This window comes from Ornithodoros turicata, unplaced genomic scaffold (genome assembly GCF_037126465.1).
Source record: "Ornithodoros turicata isolate Travis unplaced genomic scaffold, ASM3712646v1 ctg00000903.1, whole genome shotgun sequence".
In the NCBI taxonomy this organism is placed as follows: domain Eukaryota; kingdom Metazoa; phylum Arthropoda; class Arachnida; order Ixodida; family Argasidae; genus Ornithodoros; species Ornithodoros turicata.
This window is the reverse complement of record NW_026999413.1, coordinates 584,743-607,686: the sequence shown is the minus strand read 5'-3', so window position 1 is coordinate 607,686 and position 22,944 is coordinate 584,743. Positions and strand designations below refer to the sequence as shown.

Below are 22,944 nucleotides of genomic sequence, written 5' to 3'. Positions count from 1 at the left end.
TATTTCCAAAAAACAAGCAAGGGACACTGCATTATGCGTATGATTCCACTCTCTATAACATTCTCAAAGCCACTTTACATTGCTCCTGACTCCTCACGTATTTCATAAGCACGTTCGCAAAGCTTGGTGAGAGGGGTAAGGATTGGGAGGAGTTTGTCGACAGCATCCTCACACAGCAGCCCGCGTGCGTCCTGAATTTAGTTTGGTCTCGTGCTGTTGTGGTGCTAAACCGACCGTTCTTGTATGTTTGTGGCCGTGTCTTCTCTTCTTATAAATTTACTTATAAATTTGTGTGATAAGCGCTAGAAACACGTACATCACGGCCTGAAATACTAGGCCGGGACCTACGCGCTGAGTCGCCGGGCTGGGCCCCATTCGCTGAGTCACAGGGTTGGGCCGGGCCGAGCCTCATAAAGGTATAAAGGTCCGGGCCATTTTTCGATCCGCCCGGGCCGAGTCAGGACCCGAAAAGTCGGCCCGTGCAGGACTTAAGTCGTTGCCTCTCAACCCACCATGTGTCTTGTTTGATAGAACAGCCCACACAACTCACGCATACGCTGCCCTCCTATTCTTGCCTTCAGATAATCTGGTTCAGATGTGGATCAAAGAAACATACCTGGCGGAACTGCAGAGATCAACCGAGCTTCCTGACGGTCTCGCTTCGTCCATCGTGCACACACTGATCGACGAACGCGACGCTGAATATTTGTACTCGACGCGTCGCGCCCAGCCTTAGCGACGCCTTAGCGAGACGCAGATTCCCTCGCGGAAACGTGGCGATGTATCTGTCGGCAAAAAAAATTTTTCTCGCACTTATCAAAAAATACCCTCGAGATTTTTTTATATGTTGTATGGGAAGGTCCGTCGCATACAATGACGCAAACATTATTTTTCCAAACCGACCTCCTCATTCCCAATTTTGCCTCCGAACATTGAAGATTTAGCTAAAAACGGCTACTTTACCAATTTTTAAGACATTACCAACTACACACTCAGTTCCGACGATTTTTTTGCATGAGCAGCATCACGAAAGCTACCAGCGAAATATTCACGAAAATTCAGCTGACCCATCAGGCGTAAAAAGATCGCAAGCTTAGGCGAAAATTGCGTTCGTGACGGGTTCGGAAGGCAATAACGGGGGAAGGTAAAAAGGCGGGAATTTCGCTGCGATTATAAAATAGACCACCTTCTACAATTTAAAACAAACCCAAAGTCTCTAGGAGATCCCGGAACGTCGCTACAAACTTTCGGGCTATTGGTGGTTTCTACAAGGAACTCCCCCTTTAATGGCTCCTGCAGTGACAACGGTTACTACTAGAGAATAAATATTTTGTCATGTGACATTATACATCCCTTGGAGGTGCCACGATCTTTTTCGGCTCGAATGGTGGTAGGTCGAGCGCACTCATTGGATCCTTTCGCGTGGAATGACCCTGCAGTGATGGCCAATAACTACTTCTACAGTAGTTTAACTATAACTACTAACTACTTCACGATGGAGTAGTTTAACTAGTAGTTCAACTACTTTTCAGGGGAGGTAGTTAAAACTACTTCTTTAACTACTGCAACGTATTTTAACTACATCTATAACTACTTAACGTTGTCCATCAACACCAATCCCATTCTATAGTGTTCTTGGACAGCAAAATAGGAATCACAAGCAGTGAAAAAAGTGAAGATTTAGTACACATGCACAGCACAATTGCTCTGCACCTCCGTTCTCATCAAACAAGTAGCTCAAGGTAAAAGTCGGAAGCACAATCGTGCTGTAAAACTTGCGGCAAAATCGGAAGTAGTTGGCGCCTGCAGTAACCTAACTACTGTAGTTAACTACTCGAAATAGTAGTTTAACTAGTAGTTGCCACTACATTTCTGCAAGTAGTTGATAACTACTTTTTAACTACAATCTGGTAGTTTAACTACATGTAGTTAACTACTGGCCATCACTGTGACCCTGCTCTTATTTGCATTTCTGCAGTGGTTGGCTTTGACATGGCTGCACCCGTCCTAACTCCCTGCATCTTTATTGAGACAAAGCAGAGTTGTTTGGCATTTTTGTTCAGTGGTGTCACAGCAGGTTTAGCATAGCACAGCCAACAGCCCCCCCCCCCCCCCCAACAAATCGTACATTTGGCAAGGGGAAACGAGGGCAGAATCCTCCTTCCACATGTAAAGTCGCCACAGAGCCCCCACCCCTTCACACACATACATATAGCCTACACTAGAAGGAGACAAAATAGAAGTAAACTTGAATAGACATGGTGTACTGATGTGCATGAAAAATTTAAAAACAACAAAAGATGAGAATTGAGCTGGTGTTATGGCAATATATTTTTCCTTTAATCTGATTAAATGGCTATGTATAGCCATAAAGAGTTTGCTAATGCTTGTTGGAAGGGTGTACATTTCCTAAGATATAAATCATTCACAGGGATACATACAATGGCTTTGAGCTCACCTAGATTTTATTTGTGCAATGCCAACTGGTGTTAGTACTTTCATGGTAGAAAGCATCTGTTGCAGCTTAAGAAAACAATACCATCAGTCAGGGGTGCAGTCATGCAGGAAGTTGTCTCATTATATTGCAAGAGAGTACTCAGTACTGGAGAGAAATAAGCACACTGCATTAAGCATTAACTGATTAGAATGGCTGAGTGGGCCTGTTAGTACATAGCTATACGAAGAAATTAGAGCTGTAAGGATAAGGGACCAGTTCTGTGTATGCGTGTTCTTTATGTCCCTTGTCCGTACAGCTCAAATTTCTTCGTATAGCTATATACTAACAGGCCCGCTCAGGCATTCTAATCAGTTAATGCTTTATTCTGTGTGCTTATGTCTCTCCAGTGCTGAGTGACCGGCAATGTACCTAGTCAACTGCCCCTGTGATGGCACCCCTGACTGATGGTATTGTTTTCTTAAGTTGCAACATATGCTTTTTACCAAAATGTACTTAGTGGCAGTACGCAACTATCTCATAGAACGACCTACCTGTGGTGCCGTGTGTAGAATCTATGCACACTTTTCTTGGTGCCAAAATGCCTTAACAGCGGTTTTTTGCATGCCTGTCATGAAAACCAGCAAGAAATCCTCAACAAGTTCTCCTTCTTGCAACAAGTGAGTATTTCCTCACTGAAAGAGAGTAGGATCATCCTTCTTGCCTTTCTGTGCGAGGGAAAACACTGAACTGCTTGGTTGGGGTCTGACAGAACTGACCAACAGGGCAACACTGCTTTGATTGTCGTCGTTTCTCCTCTCACTGTAATTTATATTATAGTCCCTCATGGCGGTGTACAGGTACTGTCTTGTAGTGAGGTGAATTGAATCCTCTGCAATGTGCCATCCACCACACTTCGAATACTGAGCTGCATACAAAGCTGAGTGCTACGCAGTCACATAGTATCCCTTACATAAACAAATAGTTCCTTGAAGGTTAAAAAAAAAGACATTCCAGTACAACAATGTTTTACAGGGGCCTGCACGGGCCGCCTCTATTACATCTTCCTCTGTTTTTGTCAGTGGGGTGTGCACAACCCAAAGTCACGTGCATAATAGGAAGCTTGGAAGGCAATTATGAGATCTTGCCAGTTTAGAACGTTGCAAAGACATCAGCAAGGCAGGTGTCCCCACGCCTGACAGAACCTTGTGATTTTATGGAACATTTCCTTTGATGCGCCCTCTCTGTAAAAGCACCTGATCAGTCACAAATATAATAACACTTTAAACATCCACCTTTCAATCTTTCTGCCCCTGTGCCTTTAGTAAAATGACTCCGACTGCTAGCGCATGCGCACGAGAAGCGAGCAGACGACAAGGTGGTGGCAAAGAATGGCACGTGACATCTTTGCTGGCGCATGCGCAGCGAAACTGATTTTCCTCTCCCGAAGGCCAAGAGTTCGTGATCCAGGTTTTTCATTCGATGCCGTCTGGTGAGAGCTTTGCACAATACTCACTCCAGTTTCAAATTAAAATAAAACATTGGTTCAGGATTACTACTTGAAATATATTCACATTACTGCAAATGCTGTTTCAGCATTTGTCCATGTTGTTTTCTTCGTTTGGGCCGCTGCCATCACTGCCATCTTGCCAGCGCGGAACCGGCAGTGCGAGTAGAGAGAAGACGAAGAAGTGAAAGGAAGCCACTACGCGCGCGTGTGCCAACCCTCCTCGAAGTGTGTAATCATGTTCGTGAACACGGGACAAGTGTCTGCATTGTGGACGTCTGTCGCCGAGACTCGCTTTGTCCGCACCAGAGCACGACCGCAATCGCTGCCTGATCACGATTGAGCGCGATGTAGATCCTGCGTCAGTGCGTTTTGGGTACAACTGTGGAGTGTGTGTGTGTATGACTCAACATGTTTCAAAGCATGTTCTGCGTGAACAGTAGTCGTCAAACACCTATTCTCTATGCTCAAAAGGAGTAGTACCTGAATAAGAATGATGGTATTCCAGTTTATAAGAAAAACGCTGCACGAAAATATAACCAAATACTACACAGCAGAGTACTAGAAATGCAGCTGCAAAATGGCAATATGCTACATTGTAAGCAGGGACTGAAACCAAAAGAAATATCGGTGTGGTTACTCCTGTGATTCACCTCTCAAACTCTGTAAAGCTCTGCAAAGGGTTCTGTTCCAGCTAGGGGTTTTCTCCATTTTATCTGACTGATCTGACTTTATCTGACTCCACTTTAACTAAAATAAGGAAACCGGTTTATTTTCGGTTCCTGTCACTAACATGTGCCCACGGCCCATACACGTGACGTATGCATGCTCTGAAATGAATGTCGTGAAGAAAGAAGAGATATTGTAGGCTATTTCAACACTAAGTAACATACAGCAGTGGTGTGCTGCAACATGCTCAACGTGCCTCTAGGGCACAGAGTGGCTGACTTAGGAAGGCGGATTACTCAGCTTCCTCAATGTCTGTCATTAAAGGGGGGGGGGGGCAAATTTGGGGGAATCTACCTGGAAAAAGGGATGGCTTCATCTTCAGGTGAACCCTAGCTCCCAGAACGTTGCAGGCTACAAAGGCTGCAGTATGCACCTTCATATTTACAGGAAGTTTTACATAAAGTGTTTATGCAACGTATCTGCCTCACAACCTGAAGGTTCACGTTTGGAAGCCCATGAATTGGCTAATTTTTCACCTGTCGCTTTTCGGTGTGATGGTCAAACGTGACACTTGAGCGTTGATGGTTGATGGACACATTTTATATGAGAGTTTATGCCCCGAAAAAACTGAAAAATTTCGGGAACTTTTGGAATTTTTTATGGAACTCTGCGATGTTTTCAGAGCTATTTAAACTGTTTAGCTCTGTTGTGTAGGAGGCATAGAACGTGTTAAAAATATTTTGAGGCGCGTAGACTTGGAAGAGTACGCAGAAAGAAATCATGAATTTCGCAAATATTGCTTTTTACCACATATTCAGCCGTCAATTGCACACTGAGGTGGTCCTGATGAAAATATGAGACAAATTGCATTTGATAGTGTGCCCCTTGAACATTTGTTTTACTAAGTTTCATCAAAACACTTTTTGTTTTAGCAGCGAAAAAATTTTTTTAACTTGACCACCCCTGCATTCATCCGGCATTGCCCCTCAAGGCTGCTTCACCCGAACACGCATCGCCGCCGCTGCCGCCAAATGCACACGGGAGCTGCCCAAACCGAAATGCGTTCTTCAGCGGAAAAAACAAACAAACAAAACAAAAAACTAAAGTAATTAATCTTCCAAACTTCAGGTTCTCACGAGAACGGGCTACTGCGGCGACCCAGTTCAGTAGGAGCACTGGGCCTAGGGATGTACTTCGGTGACAATGGGCACTGGCGGGCTATTGAATAACCAAATTTGTTCAAGCGATGACGTACACAGCGCTTACTAACACTGACTCTACAGTGCCAGGCAATGATGGGTGTGGGGGGATATGTTTCATGATGACAAAAAAAGGAAGGGAAAGGTTAGTCATGATGGAGGCTTGCTATTCGCAAAAGCAAAGAGAAGCAAATAAATAGGAAGAAGAAGAAACAGAGACAAAGAAAGTTATGGAGCAACACAGAAAACAAAAAACAGCTCCTTAACTAGTCGACAACAACGATAACTTCACTCTTTCGGCTATCACCAAAGAACACAATAAGAGAAGGGAAGACTTAAAACTGTCCAAGTGACGTCATTGAATATAAGGAGCCAGCTCTGGAGGATGGTGTCGCGTCCGATCAAAGTGAGCCAGATGTGATAGACGCAGACCCTTCGTCGTCGAAGTACATCCCTGGCTCCAGTGCTCCTTGTGTACGGCGCCACCGCAGAAGGCTGTTCTCTTCTAAGGTTAATTTGTAGATAAACATGTTTTTGCAGGCAACGCAAATCGGTGTGGACAGTTCCCGTGTGCGTTTTGTGGCAGCAGCAGCGATGCGTCTTCGGGTGAAGCAGCCTTGAGGGGCAATGCCGGATGAATGCAGGGGTGGTCAAGTTAAAAAAAATTTTTCGCTGCTAAAACAAAAAGTGTTTTGATGAAACTTAGTAAAATAAATGTTCAAGGGGCACACTATCAAATGCAATTTGTCTCATATTTTCATCAGGACCACCTCAGTGTGCAATTGACGGCTGAATATGTGGTAAAAAGCAATATTTGCGAAATTCATGATTTCTTTCTGCGTACTCTTCCAAGTCTGCGCGCCTCAAAATATTTTTAACACATTCTATGCCTCCTACACAGCAGAGCTAAACAGTTTAAATAGCTCTGAAAACATTGCAGAGTTCCGTAAAAAATTCCAAAAGTTCCCGAAATTTTTCAGTTTTCTCGGGGCATAAACTCTCGATAAAAAGTGTCCATTAACCTTCAACTGGTCTTGGCACGAAAGTATTATGCTTTCCTTTCACTCAGAAGAGATTTGGTTGGAATTCGCGCAATAGCTATTTTGTTAGAATTTTTTTTCGCCAGGTAGGTTACATGTCAAATCGCAATCTTCAAGAGGCGGCCATGGCACGAAAAAATGTTTTGTGACAAAAATAAACCGGGAGTGCATTGGCTGCATCGGAACAATCAACCACAATTTATTTGAAAGAAATCGGGGATGGTCGAGCGCAATGTCTGGGACGCTTGGCATGGAATGACCCAGTATCACCTACATGATAATCTGTCGATGTCAGCATGCGTACCCATAACAGTAAAGTTGCAGGCGTATTACTTTCGCTTGCCAGTATGCTTCTGCATGTGAACTGTATGTGACGAACTGGAATTTTATTTTTCGATTCCAGTTACGGTTTCAGCTCATGGGTGACCAGAATTTCCGGTTATGTACCGGTTAAGGTTCCCGAAAGAATTTCAGCTCCAAGCAGTTCTCGGTTATCGGTATCCGTTCCAGTTTCAGTCGCCAATTGTGAGCAACTGTTTTCAAATATCCTTACCTTTGAGTGTCCACAGGCATGCTGCAAAAAGCGTGTTCCTTGTTGCAAATTCTTGAGAAGAGCTTGAACCTCCATCGGACAACTTTTGAATTGTGCATCAAGTACTGGCATGCCACCGCGCAAGAAGCGTTCAAGAAAGAAGCGTCCAAACTGGAATAAGGCGAACATTAGACATTCATTGCATGGTGGCCACTCAAAACAATTTTCACAGAAAGGGGACTTGAGCAAGCTTTAAAGGGACGGTCTTGTACAGATCGAGCGATTCCGAAACTTAGCTGAAATTATATTCAAGAGTGCTACAGAAACCCAGTCGCGAAGTTTCAACCAGAACAACGAAGTGGTTTTCGAGAAATTTGAAGAAATATGCCGTGGCAGCAGACGACGGAAGTTGCAGCTGGATTCAACTCCCTCTCATACAACGTCACAAATGACGTGGTTATGGGATTTATGGTGGCAGGTCGCCCATTGGGCGACCAAAGCACATTGCACAATACAGTCGGAGGTGTGTGCGCTTTGCGCTTGGAAGTTGTCACGCGCGACGTCGTAATGTCTGATAGCAAATTTAGCGGTAGTAACGGGTCCCTGTCACTAAGTGGTGAAGATGAGCTCATCGGCGCCGACCGATTGAATGACGGGGACGTCGATAAACCTTTAGCTGCTGACCCTTTACCACAACAACGTGTTCAACGTGGTTAGCCAGTGGAAGTAGTGGATGATCCGGAATCGATTGACGGGTAAGACTCATCCATAAAAGCGCACTTTTTTGCGTATATATGTTCCGCCTGATCGTGACACCATTCTAAATTGTACAAACATTGCAGGTGTGTGTGTAGCCACTGCTCGCCAATACCAGGATGTGTTGTGCGCACAGTCCGGAACCTGTTTCGGTCCGTCACGTACACATGATGTTGTATTCTCCTGAAAGGTGTTGTAAGGTTTGTTTTTGTTGCGCAGCTTTTTATTTGCATATAAAAATGTGTGTTTCATGGTACGTTATGCAAAATTTCAGACTTGGGCTTTTCGTCATATGTATCACAACTTAGTCTTCTGAAGGAAGCTGCTCTCTCTATCCACTCCCGCAAGCAGCAGGATGTTGTCAACATGATAAGTGAAGGCGTTCCATTCATGTCATTACACCTGGAGCAAATGACAAAATCAAGGATAAGCTGATCTACGTCAACGTCTTCAATTACCCCTGGCCTTTGAAAAAAAAAAACCCCTTTTCAGGACCATCCCACATGTGTGTGACCATCAATGACCATGCTTCTGCATCGAATAAGCCCTTATCATCATTGATGATTATAATATTTCATATAAAAAATAACTAGACGTGCATTACGCAAGATGGAACAGCCTTATTTTTTGCTAATGTTATGGCGGTGTGTACATGAGCCCATATACTGGCTCAGATTTCGATTCGATATCAGGGGTTGCACATTAACATGTCCAGCACGTTGAATATGAAAGATGTAGAAATGTTTAAAAAATATCAAAAATACCTAGATGTGCACAACAAATTTGAGATGGAACAGCGGTTTGCAACTTGTCAATATGTTGTCAGTCTTATTTTTGCTCATGTTACACCGGTGTGTTCATGAGCCCATACTGGCTCAGATTTTGATTCGATATCAGGGGTTGCACCCTAACATGTCCAGCACGTTGAATATGAAAGATGTGGAAATGTTTAAAAAATATCAAAAATACCTAGATGTGCACGACAAATTTGAGATGGAACAGCGGTTTGCAACTTGTCGACATGTTGTCAGTCTTATTTTTGCTCATGTTACACCGGTGTGTTCATGAGCCCATGCTGACTCAGATTTTGATTCGATATTAGGGGTTGCGCCCTAACATGTCCAGCACGTTGAATATGAAAGATGTGGAAATGTTTAAAAAATATCAAAAATACCTAGATGTGCACGACAAATTTGTAAATGGAACAGGGGTTTGCAACTTGTCGACATGTTGCCAGTCTTATTTTTGCTCATGTTACACCGGTGTGTTCATGAGCCCATACTGGCTCAGATTTTGATTCGATATCAGGGGTTGCACCCTAACATGTCCAGCACGTTGAATATGAAAGATGTGGAAATGTTTAAAAAATATCAAAAATACCTAGATGTGCACGACAAATTTGAGATGGAACAGCGGTTTGCAACTTGTCGACATGTTGTCAGTCTTATTTTTGCTCATGTTACACCGGTGTGTTCATGAGCCCATGCTGACTCAGATTTTGATTCGATATTAGGGGTTGCGCCCTAACATGTCCAGCACGTTGAATATGAAAGATGTGGAAATGTTTAAAAAATATCAAAAATACCTAGATGTGCACGACAAATTTGTAAATGGAACAGGGGTTTGCAACTTGTCGACATGTTGCCAGTCTTATTTTTGCTCATGTTACACCGGTGTGTTCATGAGCCCATACTGGCTCAGATTTTGATTCGATATCAGGGGTTGCACCCTAACATGTCCAGCACGTTGAATATGGAAGATGTGGAAATGTTTAAAAAATATCAAAAATACCTAGATGTGCACGACAAATTTGTAAATGGAACAGCGGTTTGCAAGTTGTCGACATGTTGTCAGTCTTATTTTTGCTCATGTTACACCGGTGTGTTCATGAGCCCATACTGGCTCAGATTTTGATTCGATATCAGGGGTTGCACCCTAACATGTCCAGCACGTTGAATATGAAAGATGTGGAAATGTTTAAAAAATATCAAAAATATCTAGATGTGCACGACAAATTTGTAAATGGAACAGCGGTTTGCAACTTGTCCACATGTTGCCAGTCTTATTTTTGCTCATGTTACACCGGTGTGTTCATGAGCCCATACTGGCTCAGATTTTGATTCGATATCAGGGGTTGCACCCTAACATGTCCGGCACGTTGAATATGAAAGATGTAGAAATGTTTAAAAAATATCAAAAATACCTAGACATGCACAACAAATTTGTAAGATGGAACAGCGGTTTGCAACTTGTCGACATGTTGTCAATCTTATTTTTGCTCATGTTACACCGGTGTGTTCATGAGCCCATACTGGCTCAGATTTTGATTCGATATTAGGGGTTGCGCCCTAACATGTCCAGCACGTTGAATATGAAAGATGTGGAAATGTTTAAAAAATCTCAAAAATACCTAGATGTGCACGACAAATTTGTAAATGGAACAGCGGTTTGCAACTTGTCGACATGTTGCCAGTCTTATTTTTGCTCATGTTACACCGGTGTGTTCATGAGCCCATACTGGCTCAGATTTTGATTCGATATCAGGGGTTGCACCCTAACATGTCCAGCACGTTGAATATGAAAGATGTAGAAATGTTTAAAAAATATCAAAAATACCTAGACATGCACGACAAATTTGTAAGATGGAACAGCGGTTTGCAACTTGTCGACATGTTGTCAGTCTTATTTTTGCTCATGTTACACCGGTGTGTTCATGAGCCCATACTGGCTCAGATTTTGATTCGATATTAGGGGTTGCGCCCTAACATGTCCAGCACGTTGAATATGAAAGATGTGGAAATGTTTAAAAAATATCAAAAATACCTAGATGTGCACGACAAATTTGTAAATGGAACAGCGGTTTGCAACTTGTCGACATGTTGCCAGTCTTATTTTTGCTCATGTTACACCGGTGTGTTCATGAGCCCATACTGGCTCAGATTTTGATTCGATATCAGGGGTTGCACTGTAACATGTCCAGCACGTTGAATATGAAAGATGTGGAAATGTTTAAAAAATATCAAAAATACCTAGATGTGCACGACAAATTTGTAAATGGAACAGCGGTTTGCAACTTGTCGACATGTTGCCAGTCTTATTTTTGCTCATGTTACACCGGTGTGTTCATGAGCCCATACTGGCTCAGATTTTGATTCGATATCAGGGGTTGCACTGTAACATGTCCAGCACGTTGAATATGAAAGATGTGGAAATGTTTAAATATCAAAAATATCTAGATGTGCACGACAAATTTGTAAATGGAACAGCGGTTTGCAACTTGTCGACATGTTGTCAATCTTATTTTTGCTCATGTTACACCGTTGTGTTCATGAGCCCATACTGGCTCAAGATTTTGATTCGATATCAGGGGTTGCACCCTAACATGTCCAGCACGCTGAATATGAAAGATGTAGAAATGTTTAAAAAATATAAAAAATACCTAGACATGCACGACAAATTTGAGATGGAACAGCGGTTTGCAACTTGTCGACATGTTGTCAATCTTATTTTTGCTCATGTTACACCGTTGTGTTCATGAGCCCATACTGGCTCAAGATTTTGATTCGATATCAGGGGTTGCACCCTAACATGTCCAGCACGCTGAATATGAAAGATGTAGAAATGTTTAAAAAATATCAAAAATACCTAGATGTGCACGACAAATTTGTAAATGGAACAGCGGTTTGCAACTTGTCGACATGTTGCCAGTCTTATTTTTGCTCATGTTACACCGGTGTGTTCATGAGCCCATACTGGCTCAGATTTTGATTCGATATCAGGGGTTGCACCCTAACATGTCCAGCACGTTGAATATGAAAGATGTAGAAATGTTTAAAAAATATCAAAAATACCTAGACATGCATGACAAATTTGTAAGATGGAACAGCGGTTCGCAACTTGTCGACATGTTGTCAGTCTTATTTTTGCTCATGTTACGCCGGTGTGTTCATGAGCCCATACTGGCTCAGATTTTGATTCGATATTAGGGGTTGCGCCCTAACATGTCCAGCACGTTGAATATGAAAGATGTGGAAATGTTTAAAAAATATCAAAAATACCTAGATGTGCACGACAAATTTGTGAGATGGAACAGCGGTTTGCAACTTGTCGACATGTCGTCAGTCTTATTTTTGCTCATGTTACACCGGTGTGTTCATGAGCCCATGCTGACTCAGATTTTGATTCGCTGTCAGCAGTTGCAAGCTAACATATTCCAGCACGTTGATTATAAAGGTTGCGGAAGTTGAGTGTTTATGTAGTCATTTTTTATTGTCCCTTATTGTAATGAACGTCCACAGCACTGACCAATTGTGTTAAAATTGAGTTGTTGGTATTGGGTAGTCATAGTGATGTTCTAGCAGCAAGCTGTAAGCAACCTGTCGTCCTGTCCTGTCAACAAGGTTGTCTTGTCTTTTGCTGCTTGAACATCATATAATCGCAACACTGATTTGTGGATGTAACTTACATATTTATATTATGCAATACTTTTCTCACATCAGCAATGTGCAGGGAAAAATTAAATAGAGCTGTGAAGCCTGCGAATTTGATTTGTTATATCTGTGACCCATTAATAGGTGTTGATTCTGGACAGGAAGGAGTGCCACTCTCATCAGTTAGTGTCAGCTACTGAAGGGGTACAAGACAACATTATTGAGCATAGTTTGGCGATATACTGCTCCGGCTATATGTAAAGCAAACTGTAGCCTGCTGGATCAAGCACTTCCTTCTCGCAATACTACCGAGGTACGCGGGACTGCCGTTTCATGCGGTGCCGACAATTTCTGTACACATCACTTTTGGATATTATCAACAAAGTAATACAGTCGACCCCCGTTTATCCGGACGGTGCCGTTCCCGGCGAAATCGTCCGGATACCGGGGCGTCCGGATACCGGGGCATCCGGATAAATGAAACGACCGAATAAGGACGACCTACAGAGCAAGGTTGAATTAAAAGACAGAAATCTCGTCAATGACAGCTGTTACATAGTAGTGTAGGCACTCGATTCCTGCTAACTTTTGCTAGTTGCATAGAGTTGAGCCACGCTGTTGCGCTGTTCGAAGAATGTCAGTGCGGTCGCAAAGTGTCAATGTTCGAGCCTTGTTTCTCACCGGCGTCATCGGCACCGTCTTGCTGCACATGATAGGAGGCAACAGCAGCAATCACACCGTCATCAGTCATAGCTGCACACGCGTCATCATCCTTACCAACGTCAACGTAGTCAGAAACCGCAGCATCATCTACGGCAGTCGCAGTGAGCCTCTGCATCAGGAATCGCAGCTCAACGGGCCGTAAGCAGCAGGCCCTCGGGTTGGAGTTTTCCCCTCTAGAACCGGACAGTTCCTCGAGATATTTCCAAATGACTCGATTGGTCAACGTGCCCCAACGCACACCAATAGAAAAGGGGGTCATCGTGCACGGTTGTCTCCCCTACGGAGGAATGTAGGTCCCTGACGTGTGACGGGAATAACCCCGAAACAGCGAAAAGGGTGACGAAGCGGGGTCAGCGTCTCCTCTTACTCACGGTAGTCCGGATAACTGAAGCTGGATTACAAGAATTTTCGACTTTCGTTCCCTTGAATTCTTGTCCGAGTCCGGAAGCTAAGTCCGGATAAACGAGAACAAAATACATGGAGGAAAATCCGTTCCCGCGCCTTTTGTCCGGATACCGCGGGATCCTGATAAATGAAGTCCGGATAAGCGGGGGTCGACTGTACCTTATACCTTTCAATACTGCGTATCCAGTTCTTTGGACACCGTTGCCGCTAACAGTTGACTGCGGACGGTCAACGGCTTTTAGTTTGAGCTGCGTCTGGCGCTGTCCCATACATATCGTGCTCGCAGAACGTCTCTTACCTCATATGCATCGTGAACGAAACGTGCGGAGTACACGCACGCGTGTGACAATCAAACCTTTTGTTGAAGATGCTTCGAGTATGTGACTCCCAACAGGTGCTTTTCTATATCCACTTTCGTCACATTCTCGTCGACAAAAGTTGTTATGCACCCGGGTTACGTTTCCGCCACTTCCATACGGAATATTCTTTTCGCAGGTAAGACGAACTGGAAGTGCTCAAAATACCGAACGATACGAGACAAGTTAGTAAATAAGCGTCAACTGCCTTTATTAGGTGGAGTCATCCACGTAAACTCCCGCTCGAAATGAAGATGCGAGACGTATTGGCATTGTTGTTCGGCCACATTTTACAATACGCGTCTTTCGTTTGACCTGACCAAATGCAGCAAATTTATTGCCGTCGCCGTGATCCTCGAGCACCTTTTGGAAGTCGTCTGCTGTCACCGCTGCAAAAAGGCGCGAGAGCAGACGATTTGTTCATCCAATAAGCGGTCTGCCATCGAAGCGGATATCGCTGTTGCCAACAGAAATCGCGATGTGCTGGCGCTGTTCTTATCAAATTAATTCGTTTATTTAATAACCGTGACGATTCTGGACAAGCGAATTCACAGTATTACGTTTTCAGCAATGAGGAATCGAATGATACGCTTTGTGGATGGGCCAGGGTGTACGAGACCGTCCCTTTAAGGAATGAAGGGGGTACTTGAGGTAGAGCACTGCATAGGCCCGGGCTTACCCGAAAGCCCGAGCTCAGCCCGGCCTGCGGGCCGGGCTTTGCGTTTTTTATGCGAGCCGTACTCAGGCTTCAGCCACCGGGCCTGGCCAGGTTTAGGCTTGACAACGCTAGCCATGGTCAGGCATGTACGCGAACATATTACACGAGACTGGACAACTGAATTTTCATGTCACTTTTTTTTTTCATTGGGTATGGGATATCATGGCATTCTCATCTGAGAACTATCACTTTTTTATATGTGATCATGCTTATTTCGTGTAATGGGTCTGGATTTCACACGTGCACTCACACACATTTGGGGACGATTGGTGTGGCGGGTGCACTGAGATGTTTGCACACGACACCGCTTTCTCCGTGAAGCAGAGTGAGACACTGATCAAGGCAGTCACCACCCAAGCAAGCACCAAGCACAGAGCGGCTTACAGGCAGAGAAACACATCTGCTCCGTTCGAGTGTACCTCCTCACTCTCTACCAATTAGCTGCATCCTTTTCCTCGCTGCGCTGTGCTCTTGAGTAAATCTAAATACGCCTCCGGGCCTCGTCAGCACATAGAGCAGAGGCGGGTTGGGACCGGGCCCGAGCATGGAAACAGTCGGGTACGGGCTGGGCCCGGGCCCCAGTCAAAGCCATCATTACTTCAGAACATACCTACCACAATATGCTATGCACAAACACTTTGCAAAACAACTTTATTGTGAGATGATGAATGGGGAGCTTCATCACCAGGGGCGATACTCTACCCCATTGTTGGTAGTCTACTTTACAAGAAACATGGACTACCTATGAAATTTCTCAACATTAAACACAACTGGCAAAGTACTGCATGAGGCACGAGGGTGTGAAAGAAGCTTGCATCTCCACCACGGAGGTATATTGGGTTGGTGCTATTGAAATGTCCGATTGACACATGTCACCTACAAATGCTACAAATTGATCAAGTCAACAATAACTGGTTAGTCGAAGTAGCCTCCGTCAGCATCCTTTGGCCGTCGCTCTGCTAACGACTCGATGGCAAAAGATGTCAGGAGCCTGAAGATGTTGGAAGTTATATGCTATATGCTGTGCCTCTCTGGTGCCAGCAAATTTTGTTGCAGGCAAGAAGCAGCCAAGGTGGTGAGAAAGGTGATAACCGGTGGGACATAAGTGTGGGGAATGTGGTGGGTGAGGATGGGTTTCATACTGCCATTCACTAAAGCAGTGATTCTCAAATGGGGGTCCACTGACCCTCTGGAGTCTGCGAAACTGCCAAATGAATACCACCAGAAGAAATATTCAATAGGCCGCACGTGAAGGGCAGTGGAAGCATTGTCAGCATGTTACAAGCAGAGGGCAATCTCTACAACGCTGTGATTGGTCATGGTCTGTTGACCCAGCGCATCATATGACCACCTCCTTCCCTCTAGCTTCATGTTGAGGGGAACTTCTCTGTCATGCTGGTTATGTTTGTGTTTGCCAAGGATCACGTACGACCGCAACCGACTACCACCTGCCATTACGCGTCGCATAATCGCGGCAGTACAGCTCTTGTTATCATTTTCGACAACATACAGAATATCCAGTGAGAAAATGTAAAAAAATCACTAAAACGAACTAGGGGTGATAAAAGCATGGGACTTGCTTTATGAGACTCCTAAAGGATTTTGCCACCTACTGTAATGATTTTCGTTAGTGTAATTAATTAATTAGTGCAATTTTGCTAATTAATTTATGAGAAATGCCAAGGGAATGTCAATGTTTTTCTGCGGGTATTGGAAAGGCCATGTCTGGAATAGCGTATCGCAGTCAAAATTAGTTGATTTTGTGTAAGTTTTTCAGAGAAAAACTGCTACCCAAAAAGCACCCGCAATCCTATCGCAAGTTGAGCGCTCTTGTGGCCTTCACTTCGCTGCGGATACAAGCTCTGCCCAAGGGCCCTCCCTCTGCAAAGGAAGAAGGAAGAAAGAGGCAAAGAGAACCGGTAAATAGGAAGAGTGAAACAGACCGCAATCCTATTATCAATCACCGATAAACGGAGACACACGGTTAGATTGCGCTTTGGACACAACCACTGTTTTGTGCCCTTTTATTCGCAACAAAAACAAAAATTAAAAAAGGTGCTCGAAGTGCCTGCCATCTTCGCCGATACACAACTGGCATCTGTAAAATGCATTTCTTGCAGCATTCTTTAGCTCTTGTGGTGGGATGGTATGGCAGAAGGCGGTTATTTTTTTCGGTTAATTCTTGTGGTGCTGTGGACTCCGTTTGGTACACGGCGTCCTTGATTCTGCCCCACAAGTAGAAATCCAGTGGTATCAGATCGGGGAACCTCAGTGGCCAGGGAACCGGCCCATGACAGCCAATCCACTTATCCCTGAAGAGATTGTCCAAAAATCTTTTGGCGCTGCCAAACAAGTGTGGTGGGGCGCCATCATGTTGGAACCACATCGTGGCGCGTTTGCTTCAAGGTCAGATATGCCGATTTTGAAGTGCCTGAGAACTGAGCGATACTTGCACTGTGTGTTCATTAGTGAACACTGAATATGTCTGCAAAATATCGTGGTCCAACTGTTTGTAGTTTTTCAGAAAACATTTTTATAGTTCCCACGCCTGCCAGTCAGACCGTCGGCAAACCCTGCGTACGGACACACCGACGTCACTGCTCTCGGTTTATCTGTCTTTGGCTTGGCATGGACTCTTGGCTTGGCCGCTTGGCTTGTTTCATTTCGTTCTCTGTGCATCGTACATAAGCGAACAGCTGTTATGTTATTGCTAAGCCGGAAACAAAGTATGTGAATATTTCTTTGCCACGGCGTCGTTTGGAAAGTGCACTTCCTTGTGCTGACTTTGCCTTTTATGGGTTGGGGCGATATGATATGTGATATGCCACGGCGAAGTTGTCAAGAGTGTGACGGTGCTACGATGTTAGAACAATTAATCGGAGCATTCAAGTGTTACCTATTATAAAGTTGCCAAAAGAACAAGCCGTGCGAAGCTCTTGGCTGACAGCGCCAGCTAAGTTCCACTCCAAGGATTTTGTCCACGAATGTTATCATAGGTTACGCGCGACTCCAGAGGCAATTTGGAATCGCAGCACGAAATCGTGTGATGAAAATCTGAGATGCCAGACACACAAATTTTGAACGTGCCACGGAGGATCAAGGCAAAAATCGAGAGCAGAAAGGTAAGACGAGGCTCAGATATAAAAATAGCAAGATTTATGGATCGATTGTGCAGCTGTCCTACTGCGCTTCCTCTGATATAGCCACAATTAACAACACAACAGTATTGATAATCTAACTTGTGAACTTCCACAGGTGCATGCTGAAGGTGGAAATGAAGCAGGGTCTGGCTTGCATCTGGTGCATGCAGAAATTGCTGACACATTAATTGCAGTCTAGCTGCCACCAACAGGTATGAAAATTTGAGTATTCACCTATTTTCCACTTTTCATGGGTGCTCTCATGCAGACATCTTGGCATCACTCTTAAATCTGCCCTCAATGTTACAACCTGTGCTTTCAGGGTAGAAAAAAAAAGGTTGCCATTTCGATTAGTTCCTGTCTCCCGGTTCAAGCACTTTTGCTGTCCGGACACTGGTTCCTATGGGGTGGTACAAGCTTCACTGTGTGATATAGAAGGTACAGTGAACTCCCGTTAAGACGAACACGAGGGGACCGCGGAAATTTGTTCGTCTTATCAGAAGTTCATCTTAACAGAAGGACCCAAAAGTGTCATAGAAAATGTCAAAAACAGGGTAGCAATTGTGAAACGGCATATTGGCAACATGGCAGCATACAATAGCTTACTTCCTGCCAGTTTGGCCACCTACTGAAGCGTTATTAAGCCGCTGGTTGCTCACTGCTGCGCACGCGGATAGAATGGGCCCTAACAGCACGCGAACGGCAGTTCCCCCGAGACTGCACGCAAATTGCGCAATCGCACGTGCCGCACTGTAAGGAGCGAACGTATTCCGAATGCCTGCACATCAAAAGACACCACAAAGTTTGGGTTTCATGTTATGGTGCACTTGCAAAAGGGGGAAAGGCTGTGTGTGGTCGGCCCAAATAGGGAGGGCTAGATTTTGAACTTTTCGCCATCCCGTAACGTTTGCTAAACGCTCGTGCTCCCCGGTTGACGGCCAATGCGCGTGACGGAATGAGCGCGCAAATTTTGAAAAATAGCTATAACGATCGCTATGTGCAGATCAAGATTGAGCCACAAACGACCACAGAGTCTTTCTGCGTGGCGGGGGTGGTGGAAGCTGAGCCCCAAAGGTGCCGTGTGCACAGCATCACGTGCCTTCCTCGCTTCCGTGCGTGCGGCGAAGCCCGTTTACAGGCGCCGCGGGCGCCGGAAAAGTTTGGGTTATCCGAAGTGCCCGCGGTGTCTGTTCGTGTTAAGCGGAATTTTTTTACATGGCGTCTATGGGAAAACAAACAAATGTCCGTAATTTGTTCGGCATAACCGGAAATTCGGCTTAAGCGAGTTCGGCTTAACGGGAGCCCACTGTACGTTACATTAGTTCAGTTAATTTGTCTTTTGCACATTTTTGTTACTGTTAGCTGGATTACTGTTGGACATACAATCCTTTCTGACACGCAGAAGCTGATGTCATCTCCGATAACGTTTTAGAATTTTCACTGTGATCAACGTCCATTAAGGAAGGTGCCTTTACTATCTCTGAATGTTTGATTGAAGAATAGCCCAGAATTCATGTTACTATATTATATATATTCATATATATTATCTATATTCATGTTCAATATTATCTATTCTTATTAATTCACTGTATGTGTTCTGAGAGCTAAGAAAAATGGGAACTATTTATTTGTCACAACTTCACGCTGGATAGTGGTACTGGATTGGTATGTAAGCTAAATTATCTGGATTCTACAATACTTGTGTTGAACTTGGTGCATTACTGTTGGCAATGCCACATTCATCACATTTTTAGTGGGTTCACTGCACAAATACTGCGTGTATACTGCATACATGCTGTTTACTAGGCAAAAATACCTGAGCAGAGCTGTGTAGTCTTTTTGTCCAAAGTCCATAATCTTACTGCAAAATCACAGTATGTAGATGAGCAATGTGCAAGTATCCTGCGATAGAGATTCACAACAAAAAGAAGACAGTTTAGCATCTAAATTTTAATGAGACAAGACTTTCGTGCAGAAGGCTGCACTGGTTAAGGTCTCACATGAAGTCACGAAATTCCCAAATCTATAAAACATGTTGTAAGGTAGAGAGCAAGTGTTCGTACAAACATAAAAATAAATACACAAACGTATATAATAAAATAAAAAGGGGGTAAAAGTCCATCAGTTTCAAGCCGGCAAGGAATAAGTTGACAAGACACTGTAGCACTGTTTCCCTGAATGAGTCACCCGTGAATGGCCATCTGGTTATCTGGCCACCGTGGTCATTCATGTATTATGCTACACAACTTATCCCTTGTCTGTTTGAAACTGATGGCATCGTACCCCCTTCTATTTTATGATTTCTATGTATCTTTATTTGTATGTTTGTACCAACCCTCGCTCTATTTGCTCTCTACCTTACAACATTTTCATTTTCATTTGATTTTATTTCACTCCGAAAAGTGGGGGAAACCCAGGACAAAAAGCTGCACAGTGCAGCTTGACAAGGTTCCGGGACCCAGTGTCTTCCGGGACAAGGTCTTGACAGTGGTGCAGAAATAAAAGCTACACAGTGAAGAAATACAACTGAACGTACAATCTTGCATATGGATGATACATACCGCTTAATTCAGCCTCATGATACACACAACAAAAAAGGATAAGTTGACAACACAAGAAATTGTTTGTAAATACATGTCATGGGCAAGTGCCTGAGAGGGTGAATAATACACAAGATGTACTGTACTCAAAACATTAATAACATGTCTTATATGTTCTGGAATTTTGTAACTTGATGTTAGACCTGAAGAAGTGCAGCCTTCTGTGAGAAAGTCTTTCTGTTATCCAGAATCATTATAAAGTAAACATGGCTATCCATTTCTTGTCTTTAAATGCTTTTTTTTTTTTTTCTGACGTGATGAGCACCCCTAAGGACACATGCAAGAAAGAGAGTCACTTTGGGATGATGAACCCTCATCACCTCATGAGGATACAGTGGTTGATGAATGGTTCATGTTCCCAAGCACGTGGAAACTTCAACAAATAATTAATGAAAAAGCCAGTCAGTGCTAGCACCAGGAATTGAACATGGACCCTCCTGCTACCAGTCAAGGATGTTACATTTCAGGCACTCATTGACTTTTGGTGAAGTACTTGTTGACTTTGTCGTAAGGTGGAGCTTGCCACAGCTCATTTGCCTATCTGTTAATGTTACGGCTTGTGTTGTGTTGTTCTCTTTGTGTGTTCCAGACACAGAACGGTTATACTTTGGATCAGGTCAGGTACGTTTCATTTGGACATGGCAAACAGAAAGTGGTGTTACTCAACACAACTTAGCTGTGGTCTTCCTGCATTACTGCTACAGCCATTAAGTGTGAATGGAAAGCTGCACATTATATTCACTCTACTTTTATTGTGTGCTATGTAATCCTGTTCAAGTTCTCTCAAAGGAGTATGTAATGCTATCATATAGCAGAGACGGCTGCTGCACTGCTTACTCATCGCGGAACCATTATTTCCTTTACGTGGGAGGAATGGCAGCGCATGAATGCAGGAAATAAACTACTGTATCATGTTATGGCAAGTGCTTATGTATTGTACATTTAACTACTAATTTTATTTCCTAGCTTTCGCCAGCATATCGTGTCAAGCCATGTTATATTAATTTGGAACATGTTCATTTTAGTAGCCAGAGCAGCTGTTACACAGTGACAACATAGCCCTTGTGTGTTTGTCTTTTCCACCGCGGCCCTTGGTTTTCCTCCCTGATGCTACACATGTTAGGGATAGGTTTTAGAATCGGTAGTTCCAGTAAAGTGAGAATTATTTTTCAGGGGATTATCATGCTGGCAGATGAAACATAGTTTAAATTAGTAGAATCTCGATGATACGAATCTCACGGGGTCACGGAAAAAATTAAACCAAAATAAAAAATGAGGCAAGAAAATAGAGAGTGACTGTTCATTTTCTGTTACTGTCAGTGAAAGAGGTCGGTTGTAACGCTTTTGTGTCTCTGTTTTTGACCAATGCTGCCCAAACACGCGAGGTGATTCAAAAGACATAGCACGTGCTTTTCACTCGCGAGTCGCGTGACAGTGATCTAAAGCGAGCTTCTTCTAAAGCAAGCAGGCGTTAGGTGAAGCCGACTTGCGGAATGGTGACGCTAATGTTGCCACAAGTTGTCCTGATATGTTCCCTCCACGTGTTCTGGGGTTCTGGTCGCTGTTTTCCGCCAGAGCCATGTCACGCAGCTTCGCGGTTTATTGTTGCGAGGGTGGTAAAAAGGTCAAAACAGAGATAAGGTGATAAGGTTCCGGGCCATTCAATCGCTTTGATCTTATCTCCACTACCACCACCACCACCAAAAGGGAAAGTCATTGCTTGCATTGCGCTACATGATGTAAGGGAGTTCGTGGTGAGGATCGCCCTCCCTTTTCGAGACACGGCAGCATGACTCGCGCGCTCTCGCGTCACGGGGGAACGACCTCTGTCGCATCTTCGGCTCATTCGTATCATCCGTAAAGGCAAGATAACGCGTTCGTATCATCCGAACTCTAATACACATGGGAAGAATAGGCATTCTGTCCGGGACCGCCCAAGCAGCACAATGTACTGGAAGTCAGGTGCATTAGGGGTGGACGGTATGTGTCTTATCAATGTTCTGTAGTTTCATGAATCTGTTCAAGGCCTTTCATCTACCCGTCCACCCCTATTGCACTCGACTTTCAGTGCATTTTGCTGCTTGGGCGGAAAAGAATTCGTATCATCCCGAAATTCGTATCATCGAGATTCTACTATTTGGTGGACAGGAACTGCGTAGCTTCACACAAGAACTACTACAACTACAAAGTAAGGGTGGTTTAAAATGTATCTTTCTTTTGTTGCTGACATCCTCTCACAAGATGTAGCATCCACTACGATCCTTTATATGGGGGTAGGTGCAGTGCAATCAACAATGTTATTTACAAATCTGTGTTTCCTACTGTGTTGAAATGGGGTAGCTTGTATCTGGGAGCCAAAGTGAAACACAGGCTGCCAAGGACAAACTTTTGATGCCCTCGAGAAACTTGCCAAAACATTGTAGGGACTCGGGATG

The 22,944-nt window shown here is 44.0% G+C and overlaps 1 protein-coding gene across 3 annotated transcripts in view; it reads right to left on the bottom strand.

The window, feature by feature from the left end:
* The window catches only part of LOC135375593 (Fanconi anemia group D2 protein-like), a 339,045-nt gene that overhangs the window by 75,039 nt on the left and 241,062 nt on the right, over positions 1-22,944 (bottom strand). For all 3 annotated transcript variants that reach the window (XM_064608269.1, XM_064608270.1, XM_064608271.1), the window contains exon 36: positions 7,403-7,552. In XM_064608269.1, the coding sequence (XP_064464339.1) occupies positions 7,403-7,552 (150 nt within the window). The remainder of the gene's footprint in view (positions 1-7,402; positions 7,553-22,944) is intronic.